The sequence below is a fragment of the Cupressus sempervirens genome, chromosome 6 (assembly GCF_028749045.1).
Source record: "Cupressus sempervirens isolate cs-2001-9-10 chromosome 6, ASM2874904v1, whole genome shotgun sequence".
NCBI classification, from domain to species: domain Eukaryota; kingdom Viridiplantae; phylum Streptophyta; class Pinopsida; order Cupressales; family Cupressaceae; genus Cupressus; species Cupressus sempervirens.
The window spans coordinates 251,882,320-251,904,927 of NC_143123.1; the positions used below are offsets into that span (position 1 = coordinate 251,882,320).

General features: G+C 34.2%; 1 protein-coding gene across 2 annotated transcripts in view; it reads right to left on the reverse strand.

The window, feature by feature from the left end:
- LOC149552192 (azadirone synthase LFS-like) overlaps positions 1–22,608 on the reverse strand; it is a 326,324-nt gene that overhangs the window by 290,389 nt on the left and 13,327 nt on the right. For both annotated transcript variants that reach the window (XM_089787692.1, XM_089787693.1), the window contains exon 3: positions 12,429–12,527. In XM_089787692.1, coding sequence (XP_089643818.1) covers positions 12,429–12,527 — 99 coding nt within the window. The remainder of the gene's footprint in view (positions 1–12,428; positions 12,528–22,608) is intronic.

The window sequence follows — 22,608 nt, forward strand, 5'->3', positions numbered from 1 at the left end:
CTTCTGAGATCCTTGAGAGAACACAGTTGGCTTTCAAGGAGTCACAGTTTTGTTTGGCTGAGGTAACCATGGAGTTAGGCCGACTGTAGTCTTTACCAGTTTCTATACAGTCCCAGACTATGGTGTCTAGTGATCCGAGGATGTCCACGGTTGAGATTGCCAGAGACAGTGGAGATGGGAATGCATCCATCCTAGATACTAGTAGTGGCATATCTTGTTCCCTTCCACTAGAGTCAAGCTCGGTTGAATTGGGTGTTGCAGTTGAGCATTGTAGTCCGCTCGACATGATGGTGATCTCTACTACTGATGGCGTGGAGACTTGTGATATTGTACCAGAGATCATGTTTGATGCTGAGGAGTCGGTAGTTGGCATGGTTCCTATCAGTAGTACTACTCCTTTGGAGGTGTCTTCGGAGGTAGTGGCGAGTTCGGGGGTGGTTAGTGATCAGTTGCAATTAGTTTCATCGGGATTGCAATCTGAGCCACTGACTGAGGTTGGCGCATTTTATTGGCCTTACACTGTGAAGTATGCTCATCAGTTTACCTTTGATGACCATGTTGATGAGATGATGATACGTAGATGTACTTTGGTTTCTAGTGTTGGTCATCAGTTTTGGAATGGTTTGACTCCACCGGTAGAGAGTTGTGAGGCATATGACGTGGTGTTGGGTTTGGCGAGTGACAGCTGGATGGTTCATGATCAGGAGATTGGGGGTGATACTGCTGTTGTTGATGATTCAGCCGTAGTTCTTGTTTTCACTCCCTTGGCTATGCCATCTTCTCACTTAGCTAATGACCAGTCACAGTTGGTTGCATTATGTTTTCAGGATGAGTTGGTTGGTTCTTTTTACTGGCATTATATTTCAAAGTATATTCATCGGATTGCTTTTGATTCATGTATTCAGGAGTTGTTGGCAAATAGATTTGGTTTGAGTGATTGCTATCTATTGTGTGATGCCTATTGGCCGTCAACGGGGCATGGGAGTTATGGTGATGCCAGCATGGCTAGTGATCTGCAGAGACATGTTGACTCCAGTTGGTGTACAGTGTGTGGATTCTCTGCACTTGGTGCAGTTTCATTTCGGAATGTTCACCATTATTGCAGAGATGGATTGTGCGCTCTATGTAGGCTAGTGGGATGTGCTGATGACATTTGCTATGTTGATAGTTTCAGTTGTCCTCTCTACTTGGGTTTTGATATTTTTAGAGTTAATGTTTCACGGGTTCCTAACTGTGGCAGTTATGGAGTTAGAGTTCAGTTGAGCAGTGGTTCACGATTCATTCATGGATTCCTCTTGGTTATTTTGCAAAGGATATTGCAGGAGCTTGCGTTGGTTGACTGCAGTACAGTTCATGACTTCATTTGGGATCCAGGTGGATTGACTGGGTTGTTGTTCAGCTATTGCTTGGGGACAAGCAATTTCAGGAAGGGCGGATTGTAATGTCCCCATTTTTGGCTGACCTCGTGTAGCGTGCCGGATTTGCCTATCCTCGACTCTCGTAGGCAAATGGTGTGGAGAGAGAGTCAATTCTGCGGATCAGATGGTCATATTTTGCTCTTGAAGAAGTGTTAAGAGGTTATATTTCATTATTATGTGTTATCGGGGCCTACATGTTAGAATTTTAAGTTGAATTGCACTTTTTATTTTATAAAATTACTTTATTATAAAAAGTGCATCATAATGAGGTTTTATAAAGGATGTTTCTAGAAGTTCTAGCAACTTCTTAGAAAAAGTGAATAAATAGAGGGCTGGGCCTCTCATTTGCACATGCTTGGATTTGAGATTTCTTCTACTTCTTCCATTGTGGAGCAATTTGTAGTCTCTTGGGTCTGCAAATACTATTCGATCTTTGGGAATGAATCACTCCCCTAGATTGGCATAACTGAGGTAGTGAAATATCTACTGAAGGGTTGCATAATTGGAGTTGGTATTCAGCCATCTCATTGGAACTTCATTGAGAAATTGTTTGAAGGGTTTATTTTGGTTGGAATAAGGGTTTCAGATTTACCCTAGCATTGGTGAAGCGTTTGGCAGGGGTTTGAAGACAAAATTTGTGCATTTTCAGAATTGTCAAATCAGGGTTTGGAACCACATAATTGCTCATATCTTCTCAACCCCTTGGAGTTATTTTTTTATGGTTTGGTAGGGTTACTACCTAAACCTAGGCGCCCATATTCCTTGCATTTGGGGGTCCCAAAACCCCAGCATTATTTTTATATAGGGGCCGTACATGCTGGCCTGGGTACGGCCTTGCCAGTAGAATCGGCAGCAGCAATTTGGGGGTTCGTTTGGGGGCAGTTTGTGGAGGATTTAGTTTCTTTGGCAGCGGGTTACATCAGACATCTCCAGCAGCAATACCAGGTGCACATATTGAGGTTTTTGATTGTCAAAGGTGTTGCATACAAATAGTTGAACAGTCAGCACTGTCATTGCATTGTTGGTTATCTCCAGTTATTAGTTGCTGTTGTAAACCAGTCATCTATCATATAATCTGAACTGGGTTATTGTCATGTCATAGCATTGCATTGTCAAGGGTTTGATGTATTAGAAGTGCATAGTTGTGACAGTCCCTTAAATCTGATATTGTAAAATTAGTCATTAATGTAGATGCACAGCTCAGTCCATTATAATCAGTTGTAATCAGATTTGCATGCATTGATAGGATTGAATATGAAGGTTTATATGTTGTCATCAATCTATATTCATATGCATATGTATTAGACACCACAGTCCTTATATTCTGAAAGTATCAAATCTGAGAGTTTCCATATTCTGAATATTGTTATTGGTACTGTTATTGTTCATTACATTACATTTCGATATTGGCATTGTACTTTGTGGTTTCGTTGCACAACAATTAGCCCTATTCGCAGCTCTATTCAGTTACATGCCAAGTGTTTGACAAATTGTCTCAGTTCAGTTTGAGGATTTTAGTGGCCTTAATAGTAAGGGTCATTACAGAACAATAATGAATAGGAAATGAAGGGGTGTTTATACTTGTTGATACAGAATTTTATTACTAGGATTAATATGCTCAAGTCAATAAACATTTAAAATGGATTATATGATATCGAAATCTACCCAAAAGCCATGAAAATTAAGTAATGAGATTATGTTAGAAAAGACACAATAGTTTCTTAATTATTTAAGAATCACCACTCCAAATGAGAGATGAAAATCAAGTAATTCTCACAATTTCTTACTTATTCTATTTACATCCTTATTGAGTTGGTTAAAGTGAGCAATTATTGTTGGCAGAGATGATTGCACATATCTTAAGAAGGAATTTAGAAAGAGAACCATTTCTATAAGTTTACGAAGCCAAGTTGAACAACACCATTAATTTCTTTTATCAAAGGGCATTAGCAAAGTAACGATTATAAATGTGTTTCATTGTTTACTTTAGATCTAATATTGAAATTCACAGAGAAAAAGTCCTTTGAATTCAAGGAAAACCAGTCCCAACTATCGAAAGGTCTAATAGGGGACATTACAACATCCAATCACCCTTTGTGGATAGGTTCGAAAATGAACCTAGGGCAGCAGCAATGTATACGAGGTATGAATTCAAGCAAAAGGTCCCGGTTGAAGTGACTTGAGACTATTTCTCCGATAACATATCACTGATCATTTCTCCCCAAAAGATCTTTTGTTTGGAGCGAAAAATGAGAGAAATTTGCTTATAAATCCATGGCTCAAAAGTGTTGGATCCTTTAAGTCCACTTGTTGGTTCCCAAAACCGTAAATTAGAATCCTACAAGCCTTGCCAGCTCGATGTTGGGATATCTAATCGGTGGTGGCCAACTTGACAGAATCAATCAATTCGATCTAGATCCTCCGCGCTTTTGGCTTTGCAAAACCAAGGCCGATGCACCTAATCCTGGATAAAAAAACTTGGATCCAAAATGTTTATAGCAAATAAATTTAATTCATAGACAGTTTCCCAAAATGGCAAGAGGTTAAGGAAACTTCTGGATTGCTAATAGTGAGTATTAATCTTCGAAAATACAATTACTTTAATAAACTTGCGAATGCTGAAATGAGATCAAAAGTAAATTATTAAAACAAATAGATATCAAAACCTTAAAAGAAAGAGATTAGATTATTGCCAGCATATAGATAGAGAATTATGAGCGAGTTATTGATCAATGCTGAAATTTAAAAGGGCGATAAAGTCAAAACTATACGTTTTCACATACAACTCTATGATATTATGTATATTAAATCTATAAACAATTCAATTATCAGGATGCATCAAATCACTTTGTATTCATGCGTATTTGAACCAATCTATGATGTTTTAACCCTTGTAGAGACAAAATAGATACAAATAAGGAAACAATCACAATATTTGTATTTATCGTGTTTAAATAGCAATGAACAATTTGATCCACTTATCCTAATAACAAATTATTAATAGAAAATAACAATAAGCACAAAGGACGAACTATATAGTAATTTAATTCTAACGCAAATAAAAATCTTACTGATTATATTGTAGAAAAAATTGTATTAAAGACACTCAGATGCTGATGCTCCACTCAACACAATTTGATCTCAAACAATATCGAAATTTATGCCCAATAATTCACTATCCAAGAGCTTGGTTCAAACTTCAATCTTTTCCAAGGAAGGAGTTTAAATAGCACATATGATTCATAAATGTAGAGAGTTTTTGTATATCCGAATGGTATCTTTTGCTTTGTTTTACATCATATATATATATATATATATATATATATAAAATAAAAACCCATTGAGTATCTTCCAAAGGGTTACACCCTTTCTAAACTAATAACTAACCATTGTTATGACTTTAATATAGTTTGATTTTGTTACAATATAACTGGCAGTGTATCCTTCAAATTCTCATCGCATATACTTCTATTCCCATTACGTGTCCATACCAGGCTTCCAAGTACCTCCTGTTGGTTCACAAGATGGCACCATTCTTGTCTTCACCAAAGCAATCCTTGATTTCTCAAGAATAAAGCCATGTCATTATTTCTCAAAACCTGATTTGCATGCAATGATTGAGGATCTCCGCATCACAGGTATCTCCTCCTTTCTATTCTTTTCAAAAGGATTTTCGAACATGGTTTTACTCCTGGGTCTGTCAAACTACAAACACGATCGTCAACCCATACTTTTGCAAACTCCCCTTGTTCACATGAGTAACTGCAATAGATATACAATGACATTAGATACTAACCATCAAAAAAGATCCTTGGTTGGGAGGTTGCTGAAGGATTCAGAAACTAAGACATCCATTTGAATGTGGTGAATGAGATTCATGCAAATAATAAGAAATCTATTTGGTAAATATTTCTCGAATATCCATTGGTTGGGCATACTCAAATGCTCGTATCCACTCAAATGTATCAACATAGTGCCCAAAACATACTCCCGATATGTTTATGACAAATATTATGTCTACAGAAAAAACTTCTCATCCCACCAATCATCCTGTACGCCAACGGCATCTTTGTCTGCTGCGTGAAACACAATGCATACGCTGGACCACTATTCACGTTCATTACTGCCTGAACCACCACAAGATGCACCAAGATCTGATCATAATTCTTCTAACAATGATGCCATAATTACAGCGACCAAGATCATCAGAATCATGAAATAAGAAAGGATAGTATATGTCATTGATCATTAATGTTTGAAGACATTACTATACAGAATTATCACTGCTATCCATTTGACAGCACAGGGTCTCACCGGACATCAATACTGTAAAAACTTTTATTGTTTATACAGGAAGTTTTGATGTTGTTCTTTATTTTCTCTGTATCATACCGTCTGTGGGTGAGATTTCATTTTACCTTCTCTGCAATCTTATTCTCATCTAAACAATATGCTCTGCTATTAGCTGACACCATGCATCGTGCATGCACAGAAGGTGCTGCTGGAAATGCATCACCATGAAATCATCCGCAGAATTATAAGACAAACCAATATTGGGTGACAATAACCATTTCTGTCCACCAGGTGATTAATTTGTTAATATTTCATGCACGGTAGTCACTTCAGAAATCAAGGGATACCATAAGAAATTCAGCACTCAATATCTGAAGTATGTTCAAAAAGCCTCACATCCTTTTATCATTCCTATTTAAGAATGGACTGCTGCATACATCTGTTGTCTGATTCAAAATCTCTGATTGTGAAGATACAACTACACAAGAATATACTGGAATAAAAATTGCTGACAGCCTCTTTGACATAAATTTGTAAATACTGTAATCATTCTGATGAATTCATCCATCGTCAATTTGCTGAAGGGTTAATAAACTGACATGACTTTAAAATCTTCCATACTTCGTGAAGCTCTACTCACTCCTTAAAATAATACATACTGAAATGCTCTTATGCACACAGGTCTACCTTGGGACACTTGTATCTCATATAAATTCTTTCACAACATGTATGTTGTTGTACAGTTCAGATTGCACCCTCAACACTACATATCTTGTACATATCTGCTCATACTTTCTTATCCATTTTGATTGAGTGAATGATCGGATAAAATCTTGTAAATGGAAGCTATAATTTGTAAAAATTTCAAGGCTCCATCACCACCAATGTGACTAAGTAATGTGATGAGATCATTGATCTCTTCCTTGAAATCAGAATGGTGCACTCCCTTTGGGAATCTAATAAGATTAGGCCTCTTGTTAATCAACTAATAAGCATCCATGTACTTATTGCATTCTGAAATGTCACTATTCCATCTCTCCAAGGCTTTTTGTTTTGAGATATTGGTTGCCAATGGAGTAGGTCAAATTCGGAAGATTTTGTCAAGAGTCTTTGGATCCAAACTGATAATGGTCTTCCCATCTTCGTCTCTAATAGTCCTTAATGGGAGATCAAAGTTCTTTGCATAAGCACACACAAACTCATATTCATGGGTAGCCAAAAGGAAAGTAGAAACAAGATGAAAGTTGCTTTGTTTTGTGTGAGACATCTCACTTGTAGCAGCAATGTCTACTCTCTTTAAGATGTCTTTGATATCCAAGTGCAAGATATCGGTATCCCTAATATCTTCACAACGCAAAGTGACTTGTGAAGGAGGCATGGAGTTAAGATATTGATCATATTGATACCTCATTTTTTGCTTTTACTACTTTTACCTAGTACAATCTCCTTTGTCGTGGCAAGTTTGTGTGTGAAAGCAACTGTGACATGAAAATTCCATAACTGGAGTACATCTTCAAGAGGGGGAACCATGCATGTTTCTAGGTGGGCAAATGTAAATTTTGGAACTTTTGCATATAAGGTATGGCTGAAAATTCTTGGAGCTGCAAGTGAGTGTATCCGTTTGGGTTCAAAACATGTTCTTTTATGGTAGAAAAAAGACCGAAAAATGGATTTTTGGAGTGTGATTGCGTATGTGGGTAACAACGGTATTGCATGGAAAATGTATGAAAATGGATGGTATAACATCTACTTGTAATGATTTATGTGTTTTCATTATAATTGTATGTGTAAGCAACCTCCGTCATGTGCTTTAAGTCATGTGACATCGCTATGGAAAGTGTGGATGGAATGTGTATGTGTGGAAGTGGGATTTTTGGATGCAAAAGCATGTGACAAAGTGAGCTTTCTTTCTTTGATAGTTTCTTTCAAGAACGGGGTTTTTAGTCCTGACTACATATACAAGAAAGGTGAAGTACTTGCATAAGCAACTTAGAGAAATAAGACGGAAGATAGAAGGAGCACATGAAATACATCATGCAAATCTGAAAATAGAAATGAAATGATTTGCAAGAAGAAAGAATATACATATGCACAACATACCCCTATGAACTTGGTAAAGATCTTACCTCTTTTCCACAAGAAGCAAAGGAAGAAGTCTCCTTGTTCTTTTATGCAAAAATTAAAAAATAAATTCAATAAGATTTTCAGGTTTAGAAAGATCTGCAGCAATGAGACTTAAGTAGATTTCGAATCTCAACTCAATCCTTGCAAAATATATGCATTTTTTAGTCAAGATCGTTGCTTGCCAAGTGTGGGAAGTTAGAGGATTAAAATACACACAAATAGAAATCATTTTGACCAAATCACATGCAATGTGAAGTGACAATCCAAAACAGCATCTAAAGCATCCAATGCAGCTTGAAAGAATGATAAACAAGCTCAAAATGAAATCTAGTTCACTAGAACTTACCTTGAAACAATAACTTGGAGATTTGATGAAGAAAATGGGCAAACAATAGGTATTTTTGAGCAAAAATGTGCCTTGAATGAGCTGTTTTGAGATCACAAAACATTCAAATCTGCAACATATTTGAGCTTGGATTGATCATTCACGGATTTGAAGCCAAAATGCCCCTATTGGAGAAGCAAAACTTGAATTTTTTATGATCAATCATATGTAAATGTCTTCCAAAAATGCATTTAGCTAAAAACATTGAAGAGAAATAGGTTTCTAGAACTAAGAAGTATGTGCTTTTCCCTTCCAAATCACTGCCCAAGAGACTTAGTCTAAAAATGCATTGAATGATGAGTATAGATGCATTTTTGCCAATGATAACATGTGTTTTGATGCCCAGAAACACCACCCAAGTGACATTAATGCAAAATGAAAGCAAAAACGAGCTTTTTAACTGGAAAAGCATGTGCTTTCAAGCCCAAAATCGTCGCCCAGGTCCTGTCCTTAGCGCTATTAACATGGCCTTTGGAAAGAAGTTACAAGTTTTAGAAATGCAAAAGCATGTGATTTCAAGTTATAAAACCCCACTACATGCATTTGCAAGTCAAAAAACACTTCAAGAGGATAAGTATACATGGGTTTTAGAAATGCAATAACATATAAAATTTCAAATGCATATGTCATTGGGTTCAAATTCCCCACTATAAAGCCTTTAAGTCATTTAAAGGTTCATAATAATAAGATTTAAATATGCAAAAGCGCATGAAAACCCCACAACACATGTTAAGTGATATATTTGTAAATTAAAATGTGCAATTGCATATAAAAAGCCCACCTTTATGTATTTGTGACAAAGATTTTATTGAAAGTGGATTTTAGAAGATAATTTGCACATGGATGATATGCAATGAGTGATAAAAATCCCCCCTTTTAATGCATTTAAGTGTCTCATGGAATTAAATTTAATATATAACTATAGTTTTCAAAAGTAACAAGAAAAAGTCAATTTTCATTAAAACATTAAAAACTATGGTAAAATCAACTCAAATGAGCTGAAATTTTAGAAAGGAGGTTAAAATCCACTTTCTATATTCAAAATAAATTTATTTTGTGAAATTGCAATTAAAAAGCCCACTTTTCCAAAAATTTTAAATAAGACGTGTTGTCACCTTGAGAAACCCCATCTTTTCTTTTATAACTTGAGCTAGACAACTCTACTTGAGGCCTAAGTTAGCTCGAACTGAGAAAAATTCCAAGGGCTATTATCTTAAAGGAAAAACAAGATTAAAAACTACTAACAAGAAAGGCAAAAAATGAAGAATAAACTTGAAGACTGCCAAGAATCAAGTGCTTGCAATCAAAGAAGAAAAACTCGTACTGACAAGCATTTACGAGGATTTATTTGACAAAAACCTTCATAAATAATGCACAAATAAATTTAAATAAAGCACAATTCAAGGATGGGGAATTGCTTTCATGACACTTTACTAATACATTAAAACAAAGAGGATGTACCTACAAATCCATAAGAAAATTCCGTAGGGTTGCCACAATTTTGTTAAGTCAAAATTTGAGGACAACAAGTCAAGCTTAAAAAGCCCACCTACAAAACACTTAATTCCTTAATAACCTTGGTAGAAAACTCCAATTGAGGCCTAAGATAGCTCAAAACGAGTAGAAATTAAAATGCAACAATCCCAGGGCAAAAACAAAACCAAAAACAAAGCACATGACGAAGAAAATCAAGAAAAGACTCAGGTTGCCAAAAATTAAGTGCTTGCAGTCAAGGAAGAAAAAGTCCACTTTGACAAGCAAAGAAGATGAAAAGTTTGACAGAAACCTTTAAAATGATGTCCAAAAAGCATTAAACTTAGGACAATTCAAGGGATAACAAATTGCCTTTATAATGCATCATTGAAACCACGAAAACTCAAAGGAAACGCCTACAAGATCGTGAGAAAATTGTATAGGGTTGTTCGATCTTGTGATCTCAAAATTGAGGATAACAAATTACTCTGCCCAAAAGTTAGGATGAATTTGATTCATGCATTTGGGGATTCATTTTTAGGCTTGCTTCTTCTATCTCCTTCACTATTGTAGTCGTCTAGCTAGGAAATGTCGGTATGAGTCCGAGGTTAGGAACAAATCCAACTTAGAATTGTTTGGACATTGTGAACAGGAAGAATGGTAGTTTGTGTTCACATTTGCAAGACCCAAATGTGGAAGATATTTAAATGCAGATCTATGCTTCTGATATTGAGCAACTCAAACTATAAAAACACCATGTTATACTGATTTTAGAGAAAACAAATCAATCTTCACATGCCCTCAAATTTTTTACTAGAATACCTCAAATATAACCAAAACTCCCATTATAACTCACCAAAATTGCAATTAAGTCGAGTAGTGAATTCTAAGCGAACCAACCTCTCAAGGAGATTGAATTTCCATCCAATCTTTGGTTCTAAGGTTTTTGTCCCTAGAACAATCCAGTCACCGAGAAATCAGTAATAAGAGAAATAGCTGCAATTTATTTTCCTCATAACATGGCCCCAAATGAGAGAGCAACTTTTTTATATAGCCTCTTCAGACGGAGAACGCACATTCACTAAGAAATGTGGGATAAATTGTCCTTACTTTTAATTCCTCTTTATGAAGCATCTTCTCAAGCAACTTGGAGGACATTAATAATTTAAGTGACTTCATATGATAACTAGTCACTCTTTTAATTAAATTAATTATAGCAAAGTCATCTTTTTAATTTTATAATTTATAAAGACAACTCTACAATAACTAACATAGTTTATATATATTTTGCCCAAAATCTGGGGACATTACAAATATATATTAGTATGTTGTATTTTGTTTAGAGTCTAGACACATACACACACATATATGATTTCTGAAGTAAAAGGATTTACAGTAGTAATTCTAGTTTAAATAGTTGATTGCATAATTATTCATAATCCGTTGAAGTTAGTATATAGATAGCCTACTCCTTAGTCTCTTTCCATAGCCCCTTTTGAGGGGAATGGCTGGAGTAATTCCTCACAAGTTGGGTGAATCTGAAGAGAGGCTAAGGCATGTATTTCTGAAAATCCGAAGGGCATACTTCCAAGATGGGTATGAAAATATGTTTAGATTCTGGAAACCTTGAGGGAATCAACTTGTAGATTGGTGTCTAAACGTCCTATGACAAGTACTCCTTGTCCTCCTTATAGTTGAGTTTGGACTTTGGAGAGAAGTAACAAATTGGGCTTAAGTATGTTAACCATTAAATGTATTATGAGTCATTGATTGTTTTATGTATGTTAACTATCAAATTTATTATGAATCATTAATTGCTTTAATCTGATTAAAACCCACAGTGATGCACATCAATCATCAAGAATTGAGAGCTTCCTAGTAAGAAGCATTATAAAGACTGTATATATTGTGATTGCCAAGTGGAATCCAAATCCTGATTGAGAATTTTAGGGTGAAACTATTATGGTACTATTCTATGAAATCCAAGTCCTAGCTGGGGACATTACATGGACTTTTTCTCATACTTAAATATATTTCTATAAGCACATTTCAAGTATCATCCTATCCATCCAACATAGAAGGATCAACTTCGAGATCAAGGAAGAAGATTGAGTCCCTAAAATGTGGACTTTTTCTAGTACTTCAATAGATTGGCATAAACACCATTCAAGATAAATCTGTCTTCATACAGAGAATGTGGCAGTTTCTATTCACAACATGGCACATGCTGCTTTGCCTTTTCCAAATCTAGATAATCAATGTGCTGTCAGGTAACTTACTTTTGTTTGGCAATAATGGTTAATGTTATGTACCGGATAATTAATATACAGACAACTACTACAATAAATTTTAATCAGGACATCATAATAGGGTATTGATTAGGCAGTAACATTTGCCTAACACAAAAGTTAAATTATACCTGTAAATCATAGAGAATGCACTCACCAATGAAATGTATTGTATTTCTCAAATTACTTTTTGCTTTTTATTGCAGAGAGCACATCGAACATCTCAACTGTGTATATATTTTTCAGTTCAGAAGAATAAATTAACTGTTATTACACTTTAAGAGTAGATCTTCAAGAAAGTAAACAAAGCATGGCACATGGCCTCTATTTGAAGTGTGCTTAATCATTTATGGTCTGAATCACCAAAACCACTTGAGCTTTCATTTGTATCAAATTGTTATTTTCGTATGCTTTTTCAACAGAAAAGTTATTTCTTTACTAATTTACCTGCAGAAGGCCAAACATTTGGCCCATAAAATTCTTTCAGTGCTCTAGGATCATCTTCAGCCACTTCAACTCCAATATAAAAGCCCTCCTTACAGTCCCCTGTTTCAAAAAAAAATTCAAAGTAATTTTGAAAAGCATACAAGTATAAATGATGTCTAGTGTTATAGATAACACGGATGTACTTGAAGCCCTTAACCAACAAGACAACAAAATTACTAAATTGAAGGCTCAAGAATGCAATACAAACTGGGGAAATATTAGAAACATTTTTCTGTAAAATGTAGCGTCCCTTTGTAGTATTTTCATAAACTATGTAATTTGTTTTTTCATTTTTGGACTATGCAACATTTAAATGTTTATAACAGCAAGTAAACCAACATTGAATGACTGAAACATAAACACTTCACATGATATTTTTTTAATTGAACTTAATAAAAACTGACAATATTGATGCAAGGCACAACTGGAAACTCTTTTACCAATGTTACAACACTAGGAGTGTCATGAAGAAGACATAAAGAAATGGGTCCCCGGAACTCAAGACCTAGGTATACAATGAATCTAGTCAAGCTTGTAATCTACCACACTTGCCAATCTTGGTAAGTCCTTTGAGTAAGACTCAGTCGTGGTTTCGCAGAAAAACATTAAGACTTAAACAAAATCTCATAAAACAACATCTCACATTCTAAAAGCACATTTATTTCATTTTCAAGCACAAGGAGGGGAAAAAGTAGTTTTTTAGCAAAAGTAAATCATTGAAGAAAGAGCCAACACATAGGTTGATGTTACGTCCCAATTTTTGACCTAGCTTGAAATATAACCATTGAGGTTCGCATGAAGTCAGTTGGCAGTTTAATTTGATATAATCTGGCAAAATGGTAAGATAGTTGGTCGTTATGATTTCAAGTGAAGATGACATGTTAGTTCATCATTAATCATGAATTCATGGAATTAAGATGAAAGGTTAATTGTTATGATTAATTATAATTAAATAAATTATAATTTAATTACGTAGAAATTCCTTGCAAGGAGCATGTTGAAGGGGTGGAAGCATTGTTAGAAAAGAATTAGGCAGGGCATCACCATCACTGGGCAGACGGGTAAAGGACCTAGCGATTTGAAATAGAATACATCTGTGGGACTCGCATGAGTTATTTAATAATTTAATTAAATAATTGAGTTAAAAATATAAGCATATCTCAAAGGATTTTAATATACCTTTCATCATATTATTTTAATTAATATTTATAAACATTCATATTTGTATAAATGATTTGGCACTATTATAATTTAATAATTAATTAAAGTAATGTTTCTTGTTCATATAAGATTTTATTAATGTTCGAATTATAATAACATTTCAATTATTATTTTTGAATTACAACCTTCCAACTTTATTCTTTTCAATTTAATATTCTTTGTTCTTAAATGATAACACTTGGCATAGCTAATCGATTAATATTATGGCAATTCGAATTGTTTTACAATTTTTCTCCAACCTTTTTATTTTACCTTTTAATTTGAAATTTTTGATCTATTTGAACGGTCATCTTGGGAATTCGAATAGCTTTCTTTATAACTCAAGGTAGCCGATTAGACATAGCCGGCCATTATTTAGAATACCATTGATTGTATTGGAAGCAACTCTCTTCTTCATATTGCAATTTACCTCTACCTTACATTTGCCGGAAGCTTTGCAAGCCAAGTTAATCTCAAAATAATTTCAGCATTCAGATCTAGCCCTTTTCAAACTGAATCCTTTTCCCTTCTTCACTATCAACAAGAACTTAGCAATGGAGACCGTGGGAGTTCTTCTATCCAAGCCGCAGGAAGAAGAAACACCCTGCTACAGGTGACACTTTTTGCACCCAAATCCCTGCGGTATAGCAAATACTATTACTTTGTTGTAGCTGTAAGATAGAAGTCAGATTCAAGCCTCAAATTTGCAGGAGGGCAGGAACAAATGAAACCCAGGTCATGAGTTCTAATAATAATGTATTCTTGTTTTATTTTCCCAGGATGAGTCGACTATAAAAAAAAGATCTTATTTTCAAAAAAAGAATACCGTAGAAGCAATATAAATCATGAATCGAGTTCACTGAGTTTAATGGCTATCTTCAGTTGATACATAATGATAGAGTTGAAAATGAATTAAATAAGTTTTTCTTAAAATCCCTTTCTCTATGTTTGAGTATCCATCCTTCACCGGCTAGGCATGTTAAATAGAGATCAAATTATAATACCAACTATTTGTATTTTGAAAAGTATATGAGATCATTCACCCAGTATCTCTGAGTATATATATATATATCATTTGTAAAAATCTTTTGGCAATTGTATTAAACTTGATTGAATACGTAAATCCACATCAATGCACATGTTTTTATAAAACTTCCAAACATATTCAGAGTATTTGTAACACTAAGGAATTCACTAGCAGAGAAGCCATGAAAAAGGTGAAGAGGTGGAGTTATTCTGCAAGAACGCAGTAGAGGAATCAATTATGATTAAATTAATTAAACATTCAATTTTGAAATCTTTAAAGAACATAATTATGTAAACACAGAATGTGAAACGATGGATGTATATAGTCTTCTTGGATAGTTGATAGAGCCATCTGCTCTGAGAATTCCGACTACCTGGAACTCACCCGGCTGTGTAGCCAAGAAGATGGATGATGACATGTGAGAAAGGAATCATCAATAAAATGAATTAGTATCAATTATGACATTTCAATATTTATCATTTAATAAGAATTAATTAATAGCACATGCATATTCTTGTTATTGTGATCTTCTGTTGCCAAGTCGTATGGTGAGTTAATTACCAGGAAGCCCAGTGGACGGCAAGATGACCCCTGTCTATTCCGAGTAGGGAGGGCCTTTCTCGTAGAGATCGTGTGGGGATAAGATTTGGTCTAAGGTTGGGTGGTAAAGCCCCTGACAATGTTTCATCTCTCCACAAGTTACCGGACGCGCATCAAACAAAGATAAGTCATACATTCAATTAGTTGTTGGAAACAGGTATAATCACTTTTATGATTAATATAAAAGAAGGTAAAATTAATTTGATTATTTCATTGTTATTGTTATTTACATCTAGATCTAAGAGATAGATTCATGGATTGCTTTTCATTTATATGATTATCAAATATGAGTATAATTCTAATCTTGAGATACTGTCACAATTAAGTAATTGGAAGGAAAGGAACCTGAAGCCCTAATAGAATCCATGGTAGCGGAAGCCCTAACAGAATCCGTGGTAGCGGAAGCCCTAATTGAATTAGTGGTTTTGGAAGCCCTAATAGAATCCGTGGTAGCAGAAGCCCTAATTGAATCCATGGTAGCGGAAGCCCTAAATGAATCAGTGGTTTTGAAAGCCCTAATTGGATTAGTGGTATCAAAAGCCCTAAATGAACTGATGGTAAATGATGCCCTAATTGATACAGTGGTAAGTGATGCCCTAGTTTAAAATATAGTGGTATTTAATTGTAATTATCATTTAATTTTGAGATTGCAGTTTTTAGATGTTAGTCATCATGTGAAATTGTTATAGTGTATTTGTGAACTAACCCGGGTGGTTGTAGAAGCATCCCTAGTTTGATTTCGGTCTCAATTTTTCGAGGTATGTGGTTTTCAATTTCGGTAGTAATTTCAATTGATGGTATTTCAAGTTTTTAGTTAAGAAAATTTTGTCTAACTGATTTTAACAGTAAATCTTATTCACATGAACATGCTTGGTATAACTGTATTCCTATGAAATGAAGTAAAAACTATATTTCTTTGAGTATGGTATTTGTTAATTTAGACCCGGAAAAATGGGATGTTACATATGGTATCAAAGTGTTGGGTTCAACGCTGAAACCCTGGGTCCAGCACTGTTTCTGAGAAACTGAAAATATAAATGTTGAAAAAGATTTATTTTGCATAATGGATATTGCAATCAAAACTAGAAAAACACACTAGAAAATCATTCAAAATAGCCAGGAAGGCTGAAATGATATAAAGTGGACAAATGTATAAACTATTAAAAAAAATAAAAAGGATTGGCAAGTTGAGTGGTGGAGATGGGGTTTGTCAACCCACATTTTGAAATCCTTGGCCAGGGTGGAATTAGGTAGATTTGCCAGAACAATTAATCTTTGTTGATTGTCCAGACGCTTTAGTTATTTTGTCGAATAACTGTTGGGACTTCAACCCACCTGAATACTCAGATGGCAGGCCCAGAATGATACATATGCCTTATCCCTGGAGGGAGGGTCATTCTTTGTCGAGAATGAAAAGGTTAAAATGGGTCCAGATGCCGAGGCTTGCACAATCCAAACACAGTTTATATAATTTTGATAAAATGTTATCTAAATCCATCATGATCGAGTTTGTCGACCCAAATTAATGACAGAAATAAATTGTTACCTATTTGAACTTGAACTAAATGAGAACAAAACTGTGAGCCATGATCCTTTTTGATGTTGGTTAAACGACAAGATCATTATGTGCTCCAGTAAGGAGTAAACACACTTGCATAATTGGAACTATCAATGCTTGTTTATAGATGTAAACTTGAACGAAATGGGCATGGAAGCCTAAATGATAGAAATGGAAAAGATGAATTTCCAAATATTTGCAGATAAATGATGAGTTACTCATGAGAATCTTATGTATGATGATCTTGCATAGTATATCATGTTTTTACCTTTGACACACTGCTATAATACACATGCAATGTTGACTTTACATATTTAGCTGTTGTATATTGCTTTGGAGATGAAGTGTATATTCTATCATGAAATGATTGTTATAATGAAATGCTTTTGGTTACATAAATCAAAAAACCTGGATCTAATAATATTTTTCAGGTGATCTGTAAGTTTACCAGGATGATCTACCCATTAATAAGTGTCTTATGCCAAATGGTATGTATAAGTGATTTAAGAACTTGCTAGCTGAAGAAATTCAATTTTGAATACTTATCTTACTTTTAGTCATTGAACCCTGAAAATCCTCTTAAATGAAGCTATCAATATGGAATCAAACTAATGATATGGTGAGTGTCTACATAAGTATGACAGGAATATGAAATAGAATCAACTCAACCAATGCTAAGATGACCACCATTACGGTAAAGTGAACTCAGGTGAGTACGTGTTCAATTTTATGTTACCATGCAAGTATCTTTCTGGAAACTTTAAAGTAAAAATGGATCTTAAGTTTCAATTATGATTTTCATTCTGACCCAATAGAGAAAAGAAATGATATCACAATGTTATATATATATATATATATATTGTATGTGGAATATTCTTTTAGTGTCTAAATTGCAGAGGTCATCAAGGACAATGAACCACAAGGGGAATGGTACGTTACATTCCAATTTTAAAATACTCCTTTATAATATTCGTTGCAATTTCAAGTTCATCGAGGACGATGAACCACAAGGAGAATGGTATGTTACATCCAATTTTTGACCTAGCTTGAAATATAACCGTTGACGTGCGCATGAAGTCAGTTGGCAGTTTAATTTGATATAATCTGGTAAAATGGTAAGATAGTTGGTCGTTATGATTTCAAGTGAAGATGACATGTTAGTTGATCGTTAATCGCGAATTCATGGAATTAAGATGAAAGGTTAATTGTTATGATTAATTATGATTAAATAAATTATTATTTAATTACGTAGAAATTCCTTGCAAGGAGCATGTTGAAGGAGTGGAAGCATTGTCAGAAAAGAATTAGGCAGGGCATCACCATCACTGGGCAAACGGGTAAAGGACCTAGCGATTTGAAATAGAATACATCTGCGGGACTCGCATGAGTTATTTAATAATTTAATTAAATAATTGAGTTAAAAATATAAACATATCTCAAAGGATTTTAATATATCTTTCATCATATTATTTTAATTAATATTTATAAAAATTCATAATTGTATAAATGATTTGGCACTATTATAATTTAATAATTAATAAAGTAATATTGCTTGTTCATATAAAATTTTATTAATGTTCGAATTATAATAACATTTCAATTATTATTTTTGAATTACAATCTTCCAACTTTATTCTTTTCAATTTAATATTCTTTGTTCTTAAATGATAACACTAGGCATAGCTAATCGATTAATATTTTGGCAATTCGAATTGTTTTACAATCTTAATTTGAAATTTTTTATCTATTTGAATGGTCATCTTGGGAATTCGAATAGCTTTCTTTATAATTGAAGATAGCCAATTAGACATAGCCGGCCATTATTTAGAATACCATTGATTGTATTGGAGACAACTCTCTTCTTCATATTGCAATTTACCTCTACCTTACATTTGCCGGAAGCTTTGCAAGCCAAGTTAATCTCAAAATAATTTCAACATTCAGATCTAGCCCGTTTCGAACTGAATCCTTTTCCCTTCTTCACCATCAGCAAGAACTTAGCAATGGAGACCCTAGGAGTTCTTCTATTCAGGCCGCGGGAGGAAGAAACACCCTACTACAGTTCACACTTTTTGCACCCAAATCCCTGTGGTATGGCAAATACTATTACTTTGTTGTAGCTGTCAGATAGAAATCGGATTCAAGCCTCAGATTTGAAGGAGGGAATGAACAAAAGAAACCCAGGTCATGAGTTCTGATTATAATATATTCTTGTTTTATTTTCCCAGGATGAGCCGACTTAAAAAAAAAGATCTTATTTTCAAAAAAAGAATACCATAGAAGCAATATAAATCATGAATCGAGTTTACTAAGTTTAATGGCTATCTTCAGCTGATACATAATGATAGGGTTGAAAATGAATTATATAAGTTTTTCTTAAAATCCCTTTCTCTATGTTTGAGTATCCATCCTTAGCTGGCTAGGCATGTTAAATAGAGATCAAATTATAATACCAGCTGTTTATATTTTGAAAAGTATATGAGATCCTTCACCCAGTATATATATATATATATATATATATATATATATATATATATATATATATATATATATATATATATATATATAATACATATATATACATACATACATATATATCATTTGTGAAAATCTTTTGGCAGTTGTATTAAACTTGACTAAATATGTAAATCCACATCGATGCATATGTTTTTATACTACTTCCAAACATATTCAGAGTATTTGTAACACCGAGGAATTCACCGGCAGAAAAGCCATGAAAAAGGTGAAGAGGTGGAGTTATTCTGCAAAAACGCAATAGAGGAATCAGTTATGATTAAATTAATTAAACATTCAATTTTGAAATCTTTAAAGAACGTAATTATGTAAACACAGAATGTGAAATGATGGATGTATATAGTCTTCTTGGATAGTTGATAGAGTCGTCTACTTTGAGAATTCTGCCTACCTGGAACTCGCTCAGTTGTGTAGCCAAGAAGATGGATGATGAGGTATGAGAAAGGAATCATCAATAAAATGAATTAGTATCAGTTATGACATTTCAATATTTATCATTTAATAAGAATTAATTAATAGCTCATGCATATTATTGTTATTGTGATCTCCTGCTGCCAAGTTGTATGGTGAGTTAATTACCAGGAAGCCCAGTGGATGGCAAGATGACCCCTGTCTATTCTGGGTAGGGAGTAGGGAGGGCCTTTCTCATAGAGATCGTGTGGGGATAAGATTTGGTCCGAGGTTGGGTGGTAAAGCCCTTGACAATGTTTCATCTCTCCACAAGTTACCAGACGCGCATCAAACAAAGATAAGTCATACATTCAATTAGTTGTCGGAAACAGGTATTATCACTTTTATGATTAATATGCAAAAAGGTAAAATTAATTGAGTTATTTCATTGTTACTGTTATTTACATCTAGATCTAAGAGATAGATTCATGGATTGCTTTTCATTTATATGATTATCAAATATGAGTATAATTCTAATCTTGAGATACTGTCGCACTTAAGTAATCGGAGGGAAAGGAACTTGAAGCCCTAATAGAATTTGTGGTAGCGGAAGCCCTAATTGAATCCGTGGTAGCGAAAGCCCTAAATAAATTAGTGGTTTCGAAAGCCCTAATTGGATTAGCGATATCAAAAGCCCTAAATTAACCGATTGGTAAATGATGCCCTAATTGATACAGTGGTAAGTGATGCCCTAGTTTAAAATATAGTGGTATTTAATTATAATTATCATTTAATTTTGAGATAGCATTTTTTAGATGTTTGTCATCATGTGAAATTGTTAGTGTATTTGTCGACTAACTCGAGTGGTTGTAGAAGCATCCCTAGTTTGATTTTGGTCTCAGTTTTCTAAGTTATGTGGTTTTCAATTTCGGTAGTAATTTCAATTGATGGTATTTCAAGTTTTTAGTTAAGAAAATTTTGTCTAACTGATTTTAACAGTCAATCTTATTCACATGAACATGCTTAGTATAATTGTCTTCCTATGAAATGAAGTAGAAACTATATTTCTTTTAGTATGGTATTTGTTAATTTAGACCCAGGAAAATGGGATGTTACAATTGAGCAAGAAACAATTATTGAAAACAATTTGGGAAGCTTTGTAGCAGTCCTCATAGCATCTAGAAGAGATTATGAGGGATATGAAGGAGCCAAAAGTTGATTTAATGCCTCCGATTGAGTGGGAGAAAATTTGAAAAGTTAAGCTGGTATTTTGAAGTTTTCTTTGTTTTTATATTTTTAAATTTTCATGGCAGTCTAAATTTTCGCTTTTTCATTTTAGGTCTATAGAAAAAAGGAACTATAAAGACACCCCTTGTTCTAGACCAAAATTTGTGCATTTCCACTCTCTAATTTGTCAAATAGTTTGCTTGCAAACTATCTTGTATAACTATTTTCTCTCAATTTTCTCATTTGGTTTGTTTTAATGTTGTTTATTAAAATAGGAGACAATGTACATGGCCAAGTAGAATCCAAAGCATATCAACTAGATAAACACAATGTAATTTTCAATACATATATGAACTGCATTCTCTAGTTAACTGGAGTTTCAAAAGCAACAAATTAATCAGAGCAATAGATATATTTTAAAACTCAATATAACATAAATCTGAGATACAACACAGATGAAGAAAATGAATCTATTCGGATACTCTAACCATATGCAAGCTCAAATAAAGACTCCAAATGGAACAACTAGCGTATCAGACCCAACAGTAGTGAATAAGCTCCAATAAAGATTTTAAAGCCCAAATGCAAGCCAAGTATGTCTCATGCCCAATCCAGATATATCACAGCATGAGAGGTAATTGTACACCATGATTTGTTGTCTCAGACTTCCACTAAATTTTGTTTGCTAAAAAATTGGTAAGTCACTATGACCACAACTTCCAAAATTGTGACTTTAGGCAACGTCTCACTAGATTTCTCTGACCTCTCAGCAATAGGGGAGGCTCCCTTCTTACCATAGGTGGCTACAACAAAAACTAAACTGAAACTACAAAAGAGCGGTTCTCTTAATTATATTCTTTTTTTTTAGGAATGATCTGCATACAACTACAACTTTCTAACTTAACATAAAGTGTCATATTACTACGATAATACCAGTGAACTTCAAATTGACGTAAGAACAATACAAAGGGCAGCAATTTACTTTTGATATTTTATGAAACAAATACAAGAACCCAAAGTCCAACACTTGTCTCGAATGAGGATTCAAGTAGAATAACCAGTAAGGCACAAAGTCTCTTACTAGATACTCTCAAATTTAATAAAAATACCTACAATTGAAGTCCAAAGTTTTCAGCTCTATGTAATTGCAGCCACTACCAACTATAACAATTTGTCCTCCTGCAACACAAAGTCTTCAAAAGTTCAAATTGGTTGTAAATAAAATAGGCAGCTCAAGTTCTACACAATTGAATTCAAATCCCTCTTGAGAAAAGCCCCAAAACTAACAATCAATATCTAAAAAATGTCGTCACATAACACCTTGAATCAACACAAAGTTTGAAAGAAAGTTGCCCCGTATACTGAAAGCAATTTAATTTGTGTCTAAGCTCAAAGTCTTAGAGTGCAAACACAAACTGGCAAAAATATCGTGCATCGCCAAAAGATGATCATTTACAATAAGCTCTCTCATTTATATAGGAAAAATGAGTAAAGAGAGAGGTGGAGAAAAAAGGGGAAAAACGGCACGAAAGGTCAAGAGTGTGTTGGTTGAGGATTTTCTTTACCCAACACCGAGTCTGCGCTGTGACCATTTTGTTCACCGG